The 21,405-nt window shown below is 43.3% G+C and overlaps 1 protein-coding gene across 1 annotated transcript in view; it reads right to left on the bottom strand.

The window, feature by feature from the left end:
- Positions 1-7,220: 7,220 nt before the first annotated feature.
- The window catches only part of stip1 (stress-induced phosphoprotein 1), a 30,161-nt gene continuing 15,976 nt past the window's right edge, over positions 7,221-21,405 (bottom strand). The window contains exons 8-14 of the mRNA XM_060855621.1: positions 21,104-21,224; positions 20,766-20,862; positions 14,035-14,159; positions 11,554-11,590; positions 10,368-10,471; positions 9,504-9,676; positions 7,221-8,537 (exon numbers count right to left, since the gene is read on the bottom strand). Of these exons, the coding sequence (XP_060711604.1) occupies positions 8,465-8,537; positions 9,504-9,676; positions 10,368-10,471; positions 11,554-11,590; positions 14,035-14,159; positions 20,766-20,862; positions 21,104-21,224 (730 nt within the window). The 3' untranslated portion in view covers positions 7,221-8,464. The remainder of the gene's footprint in view (positions 8,538-9,503; positions 9,677-10,367; positions 10,472-11,553; positions 11,591-14,034; positions 14,160-20,765; positions 20,863-21,103; positions 21,225-21,405) is intronic.

Genomic DNA, 21,405 nt, shown 5'->3' on the forward strand with positions numbered 1-21,405 from the left:
CTATTTCTGGCCGTTGAGTCACCCATTGCTTTTCCAATCCCATGGCGTTTCATTCACTTCCCTGCTGCATCTGTTCTGAGTCTTTCCTCATTTCCCTCCTCTTCCTGGCTGTCCCATCTTTGTCACTTGCCTCACCACACGTCCCCCTCCCTCCCTCGCGGCGCAGCTGTTTCCAGCACTTCATGGCTCATTTCTTACGACCTAGCCACAATCTTCACCGGTCTGCTGATGAACTGGTTCCTGATCTCCCGGCTCCACTTGTCTAGCCTCACCGTCACTGGCTCCCAGTCATTATTCCTCCCTGCTTTGTTTTGGCTGGGATTTCTGGACAATGCAACAAGACGGGTCTCAAAACAGCCTTCCTTTCACTTTCTTCCCTTGTTGAGCATTTTACACTGACCAAAAATGTGCTCGTTCAATTTCTACATGAGAAAGCAGGCCATTCGGCCAATCGCATCTACACTGACCCTCCGAAAAGCATCTAACCTAGACCCATTCCATTCCGATAACCCTGCAGTTCCCATGGCTGACTCAACTAACCTGCACATCCCTGGGCACTATGGGACAATTTCCCATGGCCAACCCACTCTAACCTGCACATCCCTGGACACTATGGGACAATTCAATAAAAATGGTGACCATTGCCAATTGTCAGAAAAAAATCCCTTCTAGTTCACTAACGTCCTTCAGGGAGGAACCTGCCATAGAATCATAGAATCCCTACAGTGTGGAAACAGGCCCTTCAGCCCAACAGGTCCACACTGACCCTCCAAAACGTAACCCACCCAGACCCATTCCCCTACCCGATATTTACCTCTGACTAATGCACCTAAACTGCACATCCCTGGGCACTATGAGACAATTTCCCACGGCCAACCCACCCTAACCTGCACATCCCTGGGCACTATGGGACAATTTCCCATGGCCAATCCACCCTAACCTGCACATCCTTGGGCACTACGGGATTATTTAGCATGGCCAATCCACCCTGACCTACACACCCCTGGACACTATGGGACAACTTCCTATGGTCAATCCACCTCAACCTGCACATCCCTGGACACTATGGGACAATTCCCCATAGCCAATCCACCCTAACCTACACATCCTTGGACACTACAGGATTATTTAGCATGGCCAATCCACCCTAACCTGCACATCCCTGGACACTATGGGACAATTTCCCATGGCCAATCCACCCTAACCTGCACAACTTTGGACTATGGGAGGAAACTGGAGCATCTGTAGGAAACCCCTGCAGACATGGGGAGAACGTGCAAACTTCACATCGACAATTGCCTGAGGATGGAATCAAACCAGGGTCCCTGGCATTGGGAGGCAGCAAATGCTAACCACGGAGACTAATACATCCACCCATGGGGTCTGGATGAGTTCATTCAGATTAATGGCTGCACGTATGACAACATGACCTCTCTTCCTCTCAGAGATATCTGGGGGGTGGGAGGAGGTGCTGGTGGTGATGGTGCTCCATTGAGTCAATGTTTCCAGCACTGCTGGAGGGTGAGTCACTAGAGGGACAGAACTGGGCAAAAAAATCCAAGAGGGGAGAGGAGGAGAATGATTGATTTGAGGCACTGATTTGTGGTGATCTGGGACAGCTACCTGAAAGGGAGGGGAAGGGTGTAGCAGATTCAACCAGAACTTTCAAAACTGGGTAAATGCTTGAAAAAGAGCTGCCATTTCCTTGATTGGCTCAATGGCCTGATCCTGTATCACATGATGTTTCATGAGTTTAACTTCTGGGTTTTATTTTTAAAAGCATAAAATGATATCAATCTGACAGTTACAACATGACATAATCGTCCTTTCTCCTTCCCATTCATCGGAAGTGTCTCATTTCAGTGAGTTAACCACTCAACTGTATATCCTGAGAGAAATAATGCTCTCATCAACATTCAATGGCCCAGTTTCCACACACACACACACACACACACACACACGCTCAGGGAGGCGATGTAGGGGATGGAGGGGGGGTGACAGAGAAAGGGAGGGGGTAGGGACTGGAGGGGGTTACAGAGATAGGGAGGGGGTGTAGGGGCTGGAGGGGGGTTACAGAGATAGGGAGGGGGTGTTGGGGCTGGAGGGGGGTTACAGAGATAGGGAGGGGGTGTTGGGGCTGGAGGGGGGTTACAGAGATAGGAAGGAGGTATAGGGGCTGGAGGGGGTGACAGAGATAGGGAGGGGGTGTAGGGACTGTAGATGGTGACAGAGATAGTGAGGGGGTGTACGGGCTGGAGAGGGTGACATAGATCAATACAGAATGGGTGAAATTATTTGACAACCATTCTGATCTGCTGATGCTAATGCTGGAGGGTCAGGATGGGAGGTTTGTGTGTACCTGACAATGGCAGTGTAATCTGGGAATACAATCCCTCCCTCCTGCCCTGATAATGACAGAGGATACAGACAGATTACAAGCACAGGCTTAAAGGGACTCTTATGGGACAGTGATGTTGTCCCCAACTGAGAGACAGAAGAGCTCCACGAACAACCTGCTTCTGATGTGCATAACAATATATTCTTTAAAATTCATGCTAATATTTCTAAAAGTCTACAAAGTGTTGGTTCTATCTTTTGGCTGTTAGCTCTGAAACCTCCCGAAATCCCATTTCGAACAGCCAACAAAACAAGGCCTTCCCCTATGAAGTGAGACAAGAAACTATTTAAATTTGTAAATGGCACTCTGGGAGAACAAGCTAGGGACATTCCGAATCAGGAAAGGGCTGTTGGTTGGATTGAGTCAACGAGGGAGGAAAGTGTTCCCAGGGACAAGAGGGTTGGTCACCAGAGGGACATGGATTAGAATCATCGAGATGTACAGCTCAGAAACAGACCCTTCGTTCCAAATCATCCACGCCGACCAGATATCCTGAACTAAACTAGTCGCATTTGCCAGCATTTGTCCTATATCCCTCCAAACCCTTCCTATTCATATACCCATCCAGATGCCTTTTAAATGTTGTCATTGTACCAGCCTCCACCACATCCTCTGGCAGCTCATTCCATACAAGTACCACCCTCTGTGTGAAAAAGTTGCCCCTTAGGTCCCTTTTAAATCTTTCCCCTCTCATCCTAAACCTATGCCCTCTCGTTCTGGACTCCCCCACCCCAGGGAAAAGACCTTGTCTGTTAACCCTATCCATGTCCCTCATGATTTTATAAACCTCTATAAGGTCACCCCTCAACTTCCAACATACCAGCGAAAACAGCCCCAGCCTGTTCAGCCTCTCCCTTTAGCTCAAACCCTCCGACAACCTAGTAAAACCTTTCTGAACCCTTTTAAGTTTCACAACATTCTTCTTATAGCAGGGTGACCAGAATTGCTGGACTGAAGGGAATTGGGACAAGCACTCGAGGGAGGGATGAGGAAAAATTTGGTGCTGATTTCAGAACCCAGTACCTTGGAAGGCTGGTGGAAGCCAACTCCAGTGACAATGGATAAAAGCTCGAAAAGGCAACATTTGCAAGACCAAGTGGAAATAATTGGGGTGGTCTAGATTCGATGGGCTGAACAGCAGCCTGTGTGAGGCTACAATGCAATTACACTCGTCCTCTCGATGTTACAAACGCGTCTCAATAACGCAGCCCCATGAAACAGCAAGTTGAGTTAAAGCCCCTTCCCTTGCAACAGGTTAAAGCCTCACCAATTCGCTCAGGGTCCGGCTGCTCCTGGTCACAGTCGCTGGTAAATCGGTGAGCAAGTGTCTTTCCTCGTCAGCATGTGCCAGAACTTCCTGCTCGCTTCTCGGTCTCTCTCTGAGTAGGGCGTTTCCGAGCAGTTTTAAACATGCAAACAGTTTCCGTTAAGGGAGAAGTTTGTCCACTCCGGACTCTGGTTTCTTTTTTTTAATTAAAAAAAATAAAAATGATTGCCCTCCTGCAGCTCACTGAAGTTAAAAGAAAAAGCTTCAACCTACCCCTTGAGTGAGTTCCAGACTAACTACAGGGCAAGTTTTGCAATCTCGAGTTGGTGACTGTGCAGACGATGCGGTAAACGTGCTAGGGCAAGGCACTAGAGTCATATACCTACCTGTGGCTGAGGATTCATGTTTACAAAGATTCGAGCTGTTTTCGTTCAAGCCCTGCCCCCATTAAGCTGTCACATTTTCTTACGGTTGGTGTCTAATCTTTGAAGTTGCTTAAAAGCTGATAGTACCTTTTTTAGAAATTGCAAAATTGCAGGGAAATTAAAATTGCCCTGTCTGAACACGTCCAACTGTGATGGAGTATGTTTTTGTGTGGTGGAGGGAGTCTCCTGGACTGCTCTCAATCACATTTCCAACCGAGCTTTTCACATCCCTGCTTTTTAAATCGATTCCTGGGATGTGGGGTGGGTCACTGGCTGAATCCAGCATTTGTTGCCCCTCAAGATGGTGGTGGGTGGCACAGTGGTTAGCACTGCTGCCTCACAGTGCCAGAGACCCAGGTTCAATTCCTGCCTCAGGCGACTGACTGTGTGGAGTTTGCACGTTCTCCCCATGCCTGCGTGGGTTTCCTCCCACAGTCCAAAGATGTGCGGGTCAGGTGAATTGGCCATGCTAAATTGCCCATAGTGTTAGATAAGGGGTAAATGTAAGGGTATGGGGTGGGTTGTGCTTTGGCAGGTCGGTGTGGACTTGTTGGGCCGAAGGGCCTGTTTCCACACTGTAAGTAATCTAATCTAATGTCATTAGGGAAGGATGATGTGGATGTGCTGGACTGGGTTGGACAAAGGGTAAAAAAAAATCACCAGGTTCTAGCCAACAGGCTTAATTGGAAGCACTAGCTTTCAGAGTGCTGCTCCTTCATTAGGGGGTTGTGGAGGACACAATTGTAAGGCACAGAATTTATAGCAAAAGTTTACAGTGTGATGTAACTGAAATTATACATTGAAAAATACCTTGATTGTTTGTGGAGTCTCTCTCATCTGTTCAAATACCATGATAGTTTCACTTCTTTCATATGTAAATCATAAAACTTTTTCCCCCCAAAAATTACATTCTCAGATTATCTGTAACAAACGATTGGGGTCAGCCAGATAAGATGTTGAAAGTATTAGCCCACTTGTTAGATTAGAATCAGTCTAAACATTATGGCACAGACAGAGAACACAGGTGGCTAACACCTTCAACATCTTATCTGGCTGACACCAATTGTTAGTTAACCTGAGAATGTAACTTTTCGAAAAAAGTTTTGTGATTTACATATGAAAGAAGTGAAACTATCATGGTCATTCTAACAGATGAGAGACTCAACAATCAAGGTATTTTTCAATGTATACATCACGCTGTAAACTTTTGCTATAAATTCTGTGTCTTACAATCGTGTACTCCACAACCACCTGATGAAGGAGCGATGCTCCGAAAGCTAGTGCTTCCAATTAAAACTGTTGGACTATAACCTGATGTTATGTGATTTTTAACTTTGTACACCCCAATCCAACACCTGCATCTCCAAATCAGATTTATTTGCAAACACTAGCTTTTGGAGTGCTGCTCCTTCATCAGGCCTGGTGTTGTGTGGTTTTTAACCTCGAGGGAGGGAGTTTCAGGATTTTGACCCAGCCACACTGAAAGAACAGTGATATATTTTCAAGTCAGGAACTTGCAGGGGGTGGTGTGTGGAATGAAAAATTCCCAAATTCTATGTCTCCACCCTTTTCTTTTCACAAAAAGTACGTAACAAAGTTCATTTCCTTTCCTGGCCCAGCAGAATCATTGCTATGAATAAGTTTTGTATGAAATCATCTCTCCATCATACACTGTCAGGAAGATTTCACAATGCAGACGTCACATCATGTGTATCATCGATTGCACAACCTGCCTCAGAGGTGTCGAGAATCTCTCGAAGGCAAACTTTCCCAGTGCAAACCTATCACATTCCTTTAAACTTGAATTTTGCTCAACAGTACAGCCAGCAGCTTCCAAATCCACTTATCACTAGAGTGCTAATACCCGGGAGGACAAGGGCACCAGCTATATGGGAACACCACCCTTGGCACGTAGCCTTCTGGGCTGCAGGTGGTCCTGACCCAGAAGTATAAGTGGTCATTCCAATTATGTCTCTAGGTCAAATTTCTGGAGCTCCCTCTCTAACAACATTGTGGGTTAACATTCCCAAGGATTAATGGTTCAAGGTAGCAGCTCACCAGCTCTTTCTCCAGGTAATTTGGGAGATGGACAGTATATGCTGTGCCTGGCCAACACCACATGTGAAGAATGGATAGAAATAAAAGCTCCTGGGCCTTTATACCCTGGCATTGGACTTTAGCCCAGAGCGTCTGGCTCAAATGCAGGGACAATACCACTACACTACATGACTTTCCAAGTTCTGTGTTCTAATGCTCCTCATTAGACTCAATGGTTACCTTAATGTGAAGGAAATGTGCTACTGACTCAGTGTATCTGTACAAAAGCATTTCCTTTTTTTTGTGCATCTCTCCCCATAAGTCAATTTTGAATATTTGCCAAGCCTCTTCAATTAGTCATGGAGTAGTCAACCTTTTACACTGTGACACTACGCCATTTGCCCACACAGCAAACCTGTTACACATACTTATTTGTGAGCAGTAGGCAGAAGCTTGGACCTTTGGTGACACACTGCTCAGGTCTGGGATTTCCCCACCGATAGGTGGATATTTTCATAGTGTACCATTGGAAAAGGGGTTTCCCCATGAAATGGTTACAACCATGTGTGCCACTGTTACTGCAGGGCACCTGGCAAGCTCTGTTGGAAGAACCAGTGGCATTACATTGGTGGCAGCTGTAACCAAACAGGCTGTATGGATAAAAAAGCTCTAGGGCCAACACTCACTCTCAAATGTTGCAGATGCTTTTTGGCGGCATGGTGAACCAATGACCCACCCTACTTCTGAAGTGGTAACAAGATCCTGTAATACATGTAAAAATTCTCCCTCAGTGTCCTGGCCAATATTTAACACAATCAAGGCCACAAAGCCTGGGTATCTATGAGCTCGGCCACATTCAATACAGGATGCTGGATGAACTGGAGATCTGCAGCTGCTGTCTTTCTAGGTCAAGCCACCACGAGAAAACCCTTGCAATTTGCTGCAACGTATCTTACGACTTTGCAGCCACAAAATACCAGTGGCAGGACTAACGGGTTCAAGGCAACGTATGAGGTGTCATTCAAGCAGCCTGCTTTATCATTGACGATAGTTCCTATCCTGACAACTTTAGAATCAACAGTGACCCCTGAAGGATGTTGCCGGTATTTTATTTACACAATTCTTAACAAACAGTAGGTACAGTTTCATTTATCCTGTGCTTAGAGTAAGGTTTCTGGAAGACAGCATCTAGAATATTCACCTTATTAAAAACAAGGAACCCCATTCACACCAGTATTTGAGATCACACTGTCTCTTGTGGATTCAGCTGTTTAAACTTAGCCAAAGAAAAACAGGAACAAGGGAGATGAAGCAGCACCAACTGCAATGTTGATAACTCCTTCCAAATCAGAGTTAAGAAGAATGTCACAAATTCAGATGGAGTTCCCCTTAGATTTAGGAAGTGTGAGCATTTCAAAATATTCAATTAAACATGAAAGTGCTACCACTCAAATTCACCTCCACTCATTTAAAGGACAGGGAGTCCACTCTCTCTTGTATCCTGATGTCCAAACTCACTTCCAAGCTTTCAAAGAATGATCACAAGGTAAAATCTTAAGGTATCTGTGGGAAAGAGCTCAGGAAAACCGCCATCTTTAGAAGGCGAGAAAACATTTTGGGGAACACAAAATGCCTGAACATTTCAAAACTAGAATATGACGATCAGTAGATGATCGGAACACAGTTCCCATTTTAGGCAGATGGAGGCAAGCACTGGTTAATAAAAACCCAAACAAAATGGTAGTTGTGTACAATTAGAACTTGCTGGTTACCCAGGCAACTGCATGTGAGAAATGGTGTTAAAGTACAGGCACTATGAAAATTCAGAGAAAGGAGAGACCATACAGTCAAAAAGACAACCAAATGATGAAGAGGATTACACAAAACATACCACACATTACATATATGCACACATGTCTGTAAATTGTAAAATGTACAGCAAACAGAACAAGACAAGAGATGCACAGATAATTGGATACAACACTTTAATGCAACTCTTCACATGCAATAAACTGCAAAATGTGAAAACCCCTTCATCTCTACATTTACTGCAAGGTTATAACAACAGCAGAGATGCACCTTTCATATTGTCATTTTAAAAACAATAAAATTACTGAAGTGCACAGGCTATAGGTTTGCACCAAGATTGCGCTAAATATCATTAGGTCACAAAATAATCAGATGTCACAAATAAAAACAAATGTGAGATGCTGTACACTTTTTATTTTGGCTGCTTTAATTATGTCTTTTTCCTCCGGTTTCCCTCCCTCCCTTAAATCCCCAGAGGGCTTTTTCCTGTCACTGTCCTAGCTTCATCTCTGCTGAAATCTTGAGTCATCACCGGATTGCGATGAGACCTACATCGATGAGTTTTTGAATCTTCTGGGCTATAACAGGATTCTTCAAATGGCTGAGGATGAAGGAAAGGAGAAGCAGCATTAATAGTACAGATCTGACAGGGTTCAGCTATGAAGCAGAGTGACAACTGTTCACTCCCCTATCTCACTTCTTTCTATAGTGAGGCCGAATGGCCTTATTTCCACTCCTGTGTCTTATACTTGCAACATGGAGTTTAATAATGCAACAGAAATATGAGTGAATGATTTCACAATTTTAACTAAAAACACTGCATGGGCTTCAGGAAGGCAGACGGAGTAGTACGGTGGCTCAGTGGTCAGCACTGCTGCCTCAACACCAGGATCCCAGGTTTGATTCCAGCCTCTGGTGACTGTGTTGAGTTTGCACATTCTCCCTGTGTCTGGGTGAGTTTCCTCCGGGTGCTCTGGTTTCCTCCCACAGTCCAAAGGTGTGCAGGTCAGGTGAATTGGCCATGCTAAATTGACCATAGTGTTAGGTGCATTAGTCCGAGGGAAATAGGTCTGGGTGGGTTACTCTTCGGAGGGTTGGTGTGGACTTGTTGGGCTGAAGGGCCTACTTCCACACTGTAAGGAATCTAATCTAACATGTAACTCATGCAAGAGGACAAAGACAAAAACATTTGTGTGGGTGCCACAGTAGCTCAGTGGTTAGCACTGCTACCTCCCAGCACCAGGGACCCTGGTTCGATTCCACACTTGGTCAACTGCCTGTGTGGAGTTTGCACATTCTCCCCCTCCGGGTGCTTCAGTTTCCTCCCATAGTCCAAAGATGTGAAGGTTAGGTGGATTGGCCATGCTAAATTACCCATACTGTCCAGAAATTGTGCAGGGTAGGTGGGTTAGCCTTGGGAAGTATGGAGTTACAGGGATAGGATAGGACAGGAGGGGTTGGTCTGGTTGGGAAACTCTTTAGAGGGTCGATTGGACCAAACGTGTCTTTCAGCGCTGTAGGGATTTTATGACACAATCAAGTCTTTCATATGAGCACATATACTCACTCGCTTAGTGCCTGAGGATCTTTCTGCATCTGCTCCAAGATCAACCTCATTGCAGGGTCACTCATTATCTGCTGCACCTCTGGATCACCCATGGCACGGCGCTTTACCTCCTCTGGAGTGTCGTTCCGGTTATATTGCATCATAAGGCAGCGCTGATAACCTTCAGAAGCTTCCTAAAGAATTTTGGGCAAGAGTTATCTGTGGGGTTGCTTGAACTGGTTACTGAACATTGCCCATGAATGCCTGCAGCCTTTGTTCCACACTCCCAGAACTGGCCCAACCACAAGGAGGGGGACTAGGCCAAAATGACTACAATTGCTGCCTTACCTAGCCCCACCGGTATCAGCGTCTGCCAAGAGAGAGTTGCTTAAACCAATCCAACAGCTAGGTGTAGTTGCTGCTGGTTTCCTTATACGTGAATGGCTTCATTGGAAGGGAAGCATTCATGTCTTTGTCAGAGAGAGCAAAGTTTGTATAACCTTGAATCAATAAAAAAAGTCAATACCCAATACCATCCCCTCAACCAAAAATATCCTGCAGGTCATCACAAACCCCATGAAATGCTCACTTTTCGGTCTTGTCTCTGATGTAGTTAAAGGGAAGTGTTGCTAAATTACACAAAAGATGAACTTTAACCACCTTACTCACAACTCTCCCTTAACTCCTATAAGCATACAATCCAGCTCACACAGTGAGTCTTCCATGGAGAGAATGTCAAGGCGGGTCACTACTTCAATACTTTCTCAAACACCAAAAATGTGCAGCACCACTAAAACTGCATGGCTGGAGAAACCTCTCTTGGACCTCATATGATACCCTGTGTGAACGGAAAAAGAATTGAATTGTAAGATGATCTGGTCATACCTTGGAATTAGAGTCCAGCTCAAGCGCTTTCTGATAAACATCCATGGCTTTGGAGAAATCCTTCAATGCCTCAAGGGCTGCTCCTTTTCTTGTGTAACCCTTAACTATAATGAATCAGGTAGAGAAATTGAATTAAGATCAATTACAACATTAAACACCATTTATAGCAGACAGCCTTCATAGCAGGATTAAATCATCATAAAATTGGATTTTCATTTCGATTTGGAAATTAAAAGGCATTCAGGGCCAATATCTTGCTTTACTGACTGACACGATAGCCTTGATCCTGTCACACTATGATTTTTGCCTATTGCTCCATCCTAGTTTCAAATGTTCTGTACATCTATTATCCGATATAATAGAATACCAGATTATCTGGTAAGATTGCAAGGTCCCAATGCTTGGCTAAACTATGTCATCCGTCATTTGATTAACCGAATGAAATACTCCCCCCGCTCGAGTCCTTCGGATAATCGAGAACCCTCTGTATTCTGTGTCTTTCTATGTCCTGTGATCTAATGAAGTAGTGTTGAATCCAGCCTCTTATCAGGTCTGAGAACAATCCTGAATTAAACACTTGTTTTACCTGCAAGGATCGTTATGCTCTCACTCACCAGCTCCCACAGATTGAAGCTTATAATTTTGACATGACAGTGGGGACTGTCAATAAAGGCTCAACATTAACTTGCCACTCTACACAACTAACTTTTATCCTAGCAGTTTGGAGCAGCCAAAACCATTTGCCACGTGGGACATTGATATGTCTCCAACATGGAGATGGAAGAAAGAGAAAAGGCTGGATCCAGCAGTAAGGATTTACAATGGACCCCATTTTGCCCAGGAAAGGAGCAAACAGATGTCCAGAATACTAAAAACGAGAGCTTCTGTGTATACAGTTAGGTATGTGCACAGCTTGTGAATAACTTTGGGAGAAATCACAACATCACCAATGCTAATGAAACTATATTCCAAGAGGGGACAAAGCCGCCAGAATAATCTTTTAATTAAATTAAGAGCTACACTATTTGATAGCTGCAAATTGTTTAAAAAGTCAGCTTTTTATATTTAAATGTTATCAGCCAATAATTCAATTTCTTCCCATGCTGATAAAAATTAATACGAATATGGGATAGCATTTTAATTGCTAGAGTTTTCACATTAGCCCCACAAATTCAAAACAACTTACGAAATGTGGGATCAAGGCGGATACAGTCTTCACAGTCCTGTAACAGAGGTTAGAAAGCATCTTAATTTACCAGCATGTTACACGTTTCAGTAAATATTCATGTTTGATTCACAAATTCAGACATGCCAGGGAATTAAAATGCCATTGTTCAATACATACGGAATGAATTGGAAATGTAGCAAGTACAGAAAATCATTCAAGCCATTATTTTAAATGAATGCAAATTTTTAAAATCATCACACTGGCTCGCAGTTGGAAACTAGTTGGATATAAATTAGTTTAAAACATTTTCTTTTTCACAAGGACTGGTATCTTAAAGACCTACGAAACTCCAACCTTGGGCATTATGGGGATATCTGAATTTCTTCAGAAACTAAACAAATTTACAAGGTGTAGTAAATAGTGTCATAGATTAGATTTCAGATTTTAAAATTTCTGAATACATTTGAACAACAATTTTCAAAGTATTCCTATCACTCATCCTTCACCTCCAACTATTGTATGTTCATACTAGGAAACAATATTCCTCAGAGGGAGTTAGATAATCAATCAATTTTCATTTCCATCCTTTTACGTGCAGCACAGCTAGATTATGCCACTCAGATGAATAAAGGTGTTTTTTCCATATCCTAACGTAAGCAGCTAGTTAAGGCTGCTGACTTTCATTAAATACAGATATACAGTAATTGCTTTCTCTAAACAAAAGATTAAATTCTGTATTTTAGTTAACTGGCTGTCAAAGACAGACAGTTACTGCACTAGTTAGAATGGAAAACTGCCAAACTGAAGTGTACACTCTGCCTTCTGAACCATGTTGGAGGATTCACCTAGCCTGCAAAGGCAAATGAACAATTAAAAAAGAAAATCCCCCTCTTTCTGTTGCCAGAAAGTGACCACAACTGCTTTCCTAGTCCACCCTGGCCATCCATGCCCCCTTCAGCCAACACTAGTCAATCATGTACAATTACGTACTGAACTGAAACACCTTATTTGGTCCAACGTGTCTCTAACTCATGAACCTGATGTCATTTTAAGGAAACCCAGAAGTATTGCAAATCATAAGGAGAACAGTACGGAAGTTTTCAAGGAACGCTTCAGAGTGTGTTTGTTGCATTTGCTCTATCCGCCAATGGACATGTGGCCATTGAAAGTTGAGAACCTTCCCTTGAAAGGGAGACACTTTTCTTCTTTCCCCTCAATGTGGCACCGATATTAGTGATCACAAGGAATACGTTACCTGGTATCAATGTTCCAAACACTCTGAAGCTGTTCAGTTACAGAAAAAAAGTTACAGGTATTCTCATAACGCCCAAAATGGCGACAAGTTGGCCATCAAACTGCAACACCTCCAGTCCACAACTGAAGCTTGCTGTTTGATTGCCAACTTGTGGAAATGAAGTGTCTATTCTCTCAACATGCTGGAAATGGATTGCATCACAGTAACTAGGATGAAGAATCATTGAAGGTGGCATGACAGATCATGGGGTAGTTAATGAAGCCTATCGTATCCTGAGCTTTATTAAACAGTGGCAGAGTACAAGAGTAAGGAAGTTACATTGAACTTGTAAAAAAAAACTTGCTCGGTCTCAGATGCAGTACTGCATCCACCTTATTGTGATGGATTAAGAAAGATGTGAAAGACACTGGAGAGAGTTCAGAAAAGATTCACAAACATGTGCTCCAGGGATGAGGAATTTCAGTTATTAAGACAGACAAGGGAAGTTGGGATTATTTTCCTTTGAGGGGTGATGATGGTGAAAAGAGGGGGGTATGATAGAAGCTATTCAAATAATGTGGGGTCTGGACAGGCTAGACAGGGAAAAACTGTTACCATTTACAAAAGGATCAAGAATGCAATGGCACAAAAGTTTAAAGTAATTGGCAGAAGCAGCAAAGGAGACATGAAGCCAAAGACAAAATGAATGGTTGGATCTACAACGTATTGCTTGGGAGTGTGGTAGAGACAGGCTCAATTCACGTTTTCAAAAGGGAATCAAGATAGTTACCTGCAAAGGAAGAAAGTGCCATTCTCTTGTTCCTGAATTGAGACACTTTGATAGAGATAGTGCTTAGATGAGCTAAATGGCCTCCTTCTGTACTCAATTCTTCTAAGTTTTCCTACAATCCACTAGTGACACATCCTCCTTAAACATAACCCTCCAGTTCAATGCATCACCATATACTACACTCACTCCACGGGACAATGGATCCTCATTCTCTCAGTTGATATGAAGTGAACTCTATTATTTGTATTGGTTACATTGCATTTTTGCCTCCCACCCCCGAACTTGACAGATTCACAAGTGGGAACAGTTTCACCATATCAACCCAATCAAACACCCTCATGACTAATTAAGCACAGAGTGGAGACTAAACTCTGCCTATTCCTGTTTTTGTGCTACTCTATTCCAAAGTTACCAAACACAACTGGGAGCCTTGCATGATTAATAAGTGTAAAACTATTTCATGTAGTATTATTACCTTCAGAGCCAGTGGGAATTCTAAGAGTTTGGTATAGCATGCAGCTCGATTACTGTAGAGTTTAGCATCAGTAGGATTGCGTTTAATTGCTTCTGAGTAATGTTTCATTGCCTGTGGGTAATCACCTGTGATTAAAATAAGAGGGTCACCCATACGTTAGATTCCATACTTCAGAGGGACAAAGGCACATCATGAGCAGACACATTACAAACATGTAGCCCTTAAATTATAGGTATGGTTGACACTCCTTGAGCACTAAAAACACAGGCTCTTTGAAAACATCTGTTTTCAACATACCAGTAATTGCTTTACACACACCATCCAGTCTAAAACGTGAAATAAAATGAAAAGCTTTGCAGAGCTCCATTAAAAAGGTAACAAAGTAACTCAATGTTAAATAGAAGTAATTGTAACAGTACTATAGTAAGCCACTCAGAGCAATTTGGGACATGCAACATGAATTACTGCAGGGAACAGTAATTCTTATGCCATTTCCTTGGATTTGGTATTCAACTGCTGTCTCTGGGCAGTTTCCAGATGTCGCAAGTTTGAAAGTTGGTGGAGACCACGAATTGAATCGGCTATTTGAGTGACCATATAAATTAAATGAATGGTAACTACGTTAGTAGATATACTTCCAATTATTAATACCTTAGCAAACAATTTAGAAGCAATAAGTCATTTAAGCCCCTCAAGCCTGTTCCACCATTCAGTAAAATCATGACTGATCCAATTGTGGCCTTACCATCTCATTCCACCTTACCCCTGACAATTCTGACAAACGTGGGAGTATTCACCTCGGCCTTTAAAAAATAATCTCAAAGACCATGTCTTTAGAGCTGGGAAGGCAGCTCCAAAGACTCTCCATCAAAATTCTCATTGCTACCTTAAATGGGAGACGGCTTATATTTTAAACTGTCTTCAAGAAACGTCCACTCACCATGTCTAATCCCTCAACTTTTATCAAAGCATACAAAATGATCTTTTAAGAGTCATTCTCTGAACTGCTTCTATTGAATTTCTCTTTATCATGAGATGACAAAAGTGCACAAGACTCCAGATGTCATGTTACCAACACCTGTACAACTCTAGCAAAACATTACTATTTAAAATCCCATTCCCATTACAGTAATGGCAACAACTCACTTCCTAACCATTCGTGTGGCTGTATACTAGATTTCTGAAATTCAGTTCCTGAAATTGGACTTGCATGTAGACAGGTATGTGAAGGAGTTTAGTACGCTTGACACTATTGGTCAGTGCATTGAGTATAGGAGTTGGGATGTTAGGCTGCAACTGTACAGGAAGTTGGTGAGGACACTTTTGGAATACTGCGTTCGATTCCGGTTTCCCCACTATAAGGAAGTGGTTGTGAAATTTGAAAGGGTGCAGAAAAGATTTACAAGGATGCTGTCACAGTCGGAGGGTTTGAGCTATAGGAAAACGCAGAATAGGCTGGGGCTATTTTCCCTGGAATGTCAGAGGTTGAGGGGCTACTTCAGAGGTTCATAAAATCACGAGGGGCACAGATAAGATGAATAGCCAAGGTCTTTGTCCCAGGATTGGAAAGTCCCAAAACTAGACAGCACAGGTTTGAGGTGAGTGGGGAAAGATTTGAAAGGGTCCTAAGGGACAGCTGTTTAACACAGAAGGTGGTGCATATATGGAATGATCTGTCGGAGAAAGAGGAGACGATTGGTATAATTACATTTAAAAGGCATCTGGATGAGTATATGAGTAGGAAGGATGTAGAGGGATACAGACAAAATGCTGGCAAATGGGACAAGATTAATTTGGTTTGTTTTGGCAATGCAGGAGGCCAAGGATGGTCATGTCAGAAAGGGACTTGTTGGGGGAATTGAAATGGGAGGTCCGGTCCCTGTGGACCCGGCTGCGATGCTTGGTGAACCATCCCCTGAGTTTACGCTCAGTCTCCCTGGTGTAGAGAAGATCACATTGGGAGCACCTGATGCAGTAAACTAGGTTGGAGGAGAGGCAGGTGAATGTCTGTCTCACCTGGAAGGACTGTTTGGGGCGGTATACTGGCAGGTTTTGCATCTTATCTGGTTGCAGGGGAAGGTACCTGGGAGTTTTGGTGGCCTTCACCTATCCCTACTTCACCACCCTGCCCCCACCTCCCCTTTATCTGCAGCTCCTCCCAAACCTAACCACACGCCTGAACAAGGGTTACACCCAAAATGTTGACTTTGGCACTTTGTGATGCTGCCTGGCATGTAGTGTTCTTCCAGCTTGTCTTAAAAAAAAGGGAGTAAGTCAGAACATGGAAAATTGCAGACCAATAGCCCAACGTTGGTCATGGCTAAGATCCTGGAATCCATTGTGAAGATTTTTGAATACTTGGAAAACATATGGTAAAATAGGGCAGAGTCAGCAGGGCTTCTTCAAGGGTAGGTCATTCCTCACAAATCTGGTAGAATCCTTTGAGGAAGTAATGAGCAGCTTAGACCAAGGTCAATCAATAGACGTTATCTACCTGAATTTCATGAAGGCCTTTGACAAGGTGTCACACAGGATGCTACTGAGTAAGACAAGGGGCCAAGGTGCTCGTGTGGATAGAAGCTTGGCTGCGTGGCAGAAAGCAGAGAGTGAAGATAAGAGGATCCGTCTCAGGGTAGCAGCTGGTGACAAGTGGTGTTCTGTAAGGCTCAGTGTTGGGACCACAACTTTTCACGTGATACATTAAATGATCGATGAAGGAACCGAGGACCTTCTGGCTAAGTTTGCCGATGATACAAAGATAGGTTGAGGGAGAGGTAGCATTGCTGCAGAAGGATTTAGATAGGTTCGGAGAGTGGGCAAAGAAGTGGCAGATGGAGTACAATGCGGAAAAGAGTGAAGTCATGCGCTTTGGTCAGAAGAATAAGATGCATGGACTATTTTCTAAATGGAGAGAATGTTCAGAAATCTGAAGTACAAAGAGACTTGGGAGTTCTAGCCCAGGATTCTCTCAAAGTAAAATTTGCAGGTTGAGTCAGTAGTTAAGAAGGCAAATGCAATGATGACATTTATTTCGAGAAGACATGAATATAAGAGCAGGGATGTACTTCTGAGGCTCTGGTCAGAAATACTATTTGCAGTCTTTGGCCCCGTATCTCAGGAAGGATATACTGGCCCTGGAGTGTGTTCAGAGTAGATTCACAAGAATAGCCCCAGGAATGAACCCCTTAACATGAGTTTAGAAGGATGGGAGGGGGTTCCAATTTCGACTTAAAGATTACATAATGGCCTGGAGTGAACGTTGGGAAGATGTTCCCATTGGTAGGAGAGGTTAGAACCAGAGGGCACAGCCTTAGAGTAAAGGGAAGACCCTTTAGAGCAGAGATAAGGAGAAACTTCTTCAGCCAGGGAGTGGTGAACATATGGAATTCACTGCCACAGAAGGCTGTGGAGGCCACGTCATTGAGTATATTTAAGATGGAGATAGATAGGTCCTTGATTGCAAAGGGGATCAAGGGTTAGGGGAAGAAAGCAGGAGAATGGGGTTGAGAAACTTATCAGCCATGATTGAATGCTGGAGCAGAATCAATGGGCTGAATGGCCTAATTTCTGCTTCTATATCTAATCATCTGTTTGCATGCTGTACATCTCTATGGCATATATCATAGTTACCTGGTGCTTGTTATGTCTAATTGGTGAAGGTTTGTTTTAAAGACAAACATAGGGTCAATTTATTCAGTGACATCAGCTGAAGCTATTTAGACGTAGGCAAAATACTGCCGAGGCTACAAGTTTGAAGTGAAAACAAAGAGCTGGAGACGCTCCGATCTGCTCGAGAGGAGCAAGTGTCTCAGAAGGATGTAGGAAGATGATTAGAAGGCAAGGTTAAATTAAAGATTGGTGCTCAGTCTGCAAGCATGACTGCAACATTCCAGTCAGGTACCACCTCCGTATACCACCTTGCTCTCATATGCACATTTGGAGTTGGAGGATTGGGACCTTATTTTCTCACTTAGACCCTTCACAGCCTTCAGGACTCAATATGGAGTTCACTTCAGACCATGAATGCTGTCCTCCATTTTAATATTTACTTTCCTTCTAGTCTCTGTGCCATTTTTTTCTTGTTTTTGCTTCGCCAGTCAGACTGGATCTTTATCCAGCTATTCATACCCACACCGAATCAATGCTTCATGTCTTCCCTACAGCCAACACACTACAGCCTTTTGGTCAATGACACCTTCGATTGCTAATTTCTCCCCTGCCACCTAAACCACCTTCAACTTTTTTCCTGACCTTCCCTTCTGTTCCACATGCTGTCATAAAATGGCACCATAAAACCTATATTACCACCTCTATCCAGAACTGCTAAGGGTATTTAGGATTTGGCATCTTTGGGGTTAAGTGGAGGACATCTTGGAGCCATTTCTGGCTCCCATGATTTTTGGTGTGCAAAAATCACGTGAAAGTGCATTATTTTAAGAACAAAAGAACCCACCAAATGGAAATGCAGAAGGCACACCAAAAAACCCTAGGCTGCAAGACTGTGGGGCTTTAAACAAACTTCAGTTTGAACAGAGATTGAAATTCCATCTTTGCTCTTCAGAGTTTAAATAGCCTTGTGAAAAGATGGTTACCCAACTTAAAGCAAGCAATATTTAAGAGGCTGAAATACATTCTGGGGGAAAAGGTTAAAAAATTTCAAGGTGGAACATCGGGAGGTGCAGTTGAGAACACTAACATAGATAGCACCATGGTGCGTCACAAGAGGTACGAGGCAAAGTAACACCACAACAGGCTGTTATGTGACATGCAGGTCAAAAAGCCAGGAAATTAGGTTTTGGAATTATTTTAAAGCTCAGATAAATGTCTCTTGTTTTCAAGATAGAGTCAGAGGTATACAGGATAGAACAGAACCTTTGATCCAACTCGTCCATGCTGACCAGATATCCTCACTTAATCAAGTCACATTTGTCAACACCTGGCCCATATCCCTCTAAACCATTCCCATTCATTTACCCATCCAGATGCCTTCTAAATATTGCCATTGTACCACTTCGTCTGGAAGCTCATTCCATACAAGCAACACCCTCTGCATGAAAACGTTGCCAATTAAATCTCTTTCCTCTGTTTCCCCTCTCACTGGTTTGGTGGGTTGGTGAGGACTTGTTGGGCCAAATGACCTGTTTCCATACTGTGGGGAATCTAAAAAGGTGGGCACGATAGCGTCACTTAAGACGTATCTAGACAGATACAAGAATGGGCAGGGAGCAAAGGCATACAGACAGATTCAGAACAAAGGGATACAAAAAAAAATAGGCAACAGGCTGAGATGGAGGATTTGGATCGGTGCAGGCTTGGCAGGCTGAAGGGCCTGTTCCTGTGTGTAATTTTCTTTGTTCTGGACTCCCCCACCTCAAGGAAATGACCTTTTCTATTGACCCTATCCACGCTCAAGGTTTTATAAACCTGTAAAAGGTCACCCCTCAGCCTCCAATGCTCGAGGGAAAGTAGCCCCAACCTATTCAGCCACTCACCATAGCTCCAACCCTCCAGACTTGGCAATATCCTTGTAAATCTTTTCTGAACCCTTTCAAGTTCCACAATATTCTTCTGATAGGAAGGAGACCAGAACTGCACACAATGTTCCAAACGTGGCCTAAGCAACATTACACACAGCTGCAACATGACCTCCCAACTCTTATACTCAATACTCCGACCAATAAAAGGAAAGCATACCAATGCCTTCTTCACTATCCTATCTACCTGTGACTCTACTTTCAAGGAACTATGAACCTGCACTTCAAGGTCTCTGTTTAGCAACATTCCGTCGGACCTGAGCAAGTGTATATACCCTGGTCTGATTTGCCTTTCTAAAATGCAGCAACTCGCATTTATCTAAATTAAAATTTCATCTGCCACTCAAATGGTCCATTTGATCAGGATCCCTTTGTACTCTGTGGTACCTTCTTCACTGTCCACTACACCTCCAATTTTGGCGTCATCTGCAAACCCACTAACCATATCTTGTATGTTCACATCCAAATCACTTGTATAAAATGATAAAAAGTAGCTGACCCAGCACGAATCCTTGTAGCACTCCACAGGTCACAGACCTCCAGTCTGAAAAACAATCCTCCTCCATCACCTTCTGTCTTCTACCTACGAGCCAATTCTGTATCCAAATAGCTAGTTCTCCCTGTATTTTATAAGATCTAACCTTGCTAACCAGCCTCCCATGAGGAACCTTGTCGAATGCCTTACTGAAGTCCATATAGATCACATCTACCACTCTGCCCTCACCAATCCTCTTTGTTACTTCTTCAAAAAAACTCAATCACATGAGACATGATTTCCATGCACAAAGCCATGCTGAGTATCCCTAATCAGTCCTTGCCTTTCCAAATACATGGAAATCCAGTCCCTCAGGATTTCCTCCAACAACTTGCCCAACACCAATGTCAGGCACACTGGTCTGTAGTTCCCTGGCCTTTCCTTACTACCTTTCTTAAATAGTGGCACCACATTAGCCAACCTCCAGTCTTCCTGCATCTCACTTGTAGCTACTGATGATACAAGTACCTCAGCAAGGGGCCATATACTAACAGTACACCCAACTCTGCTGATGCACCCTTTGGTGCCAAAATATTACCGCTATAGGATTACTCCAATTTACAAAACAATCTTAAGAACAAAGGAATGAAACACATTCCAGTTACACCCTACTCTTACTGCACTTTAAGATCTGCAAAACCTAATCGTTAATGTGACGTTACCTTTCTGGAAGAATTCATTGCCTTTATTCTTTTCTTCAAGGGCAAGCTCAGGATTGATGTAAGCTGCTCGCTCTGCATCCTTTAGGATCTTTTCAGCCTACAAGAGAGTTATTTAGAAAATAAAGCCCAGAAGAAAACTGAACAAAATGCATAAACAGATATTGACATCAGTCTTTCACTATAGGAATTCCAGTAAAGCAGAAGGCATGGTGGCTCAGTGCTTTGTATTACTGCCTCAGAGCTATGGACTTGGGGCTTGCAATATTTCCTGGCCTGGATCATGAGGTATAAATACATCTGCCTGCTCAGGCATCTTTCTTCAGAAAGGGAACACTCACTTGCTGACATTTCTTTAAGACGTCAGGAGTCCTATGCTCTGCAAGAGACTTGTTGTAGAAGTGAACAGCATCTTTGTACTTTTCTTCCTTGAAGTAGGAGTTTCCAATTCGTGCGTATGCCCTGAAAGGATGTCGTCAACAAAATGTAGTTACGTGAGAAGTTGACATCATTTGCACGTTTTGCTCCCTTCGCCCAAGGTGCAATTAAATCGCAATCACAAAATTGTTTATGCAAACCAGGATAAAGACCATGAAACTTAATCACCACAACCCAATAGGATACTATGGATTACCAATACCTC

This window comes from Hemiscyllium ocellatum, chromosome 46 (genome assembly GCF_020745735.1).
Source record: "Hemiscyllium ocellatum isolate sHemOce1 chromosome 46, sHemOce1.pat.X.cur, whole genome shotgun sequence".
Taxonomy (NCBI): domain Eukaryota; kingdom Metazoa; phylum Chordata; class Chondrichthyes; order Orectolobiformes; family Hemiscylliidae; genus Hemiscyllium; species Hemiscyllium ocellatum.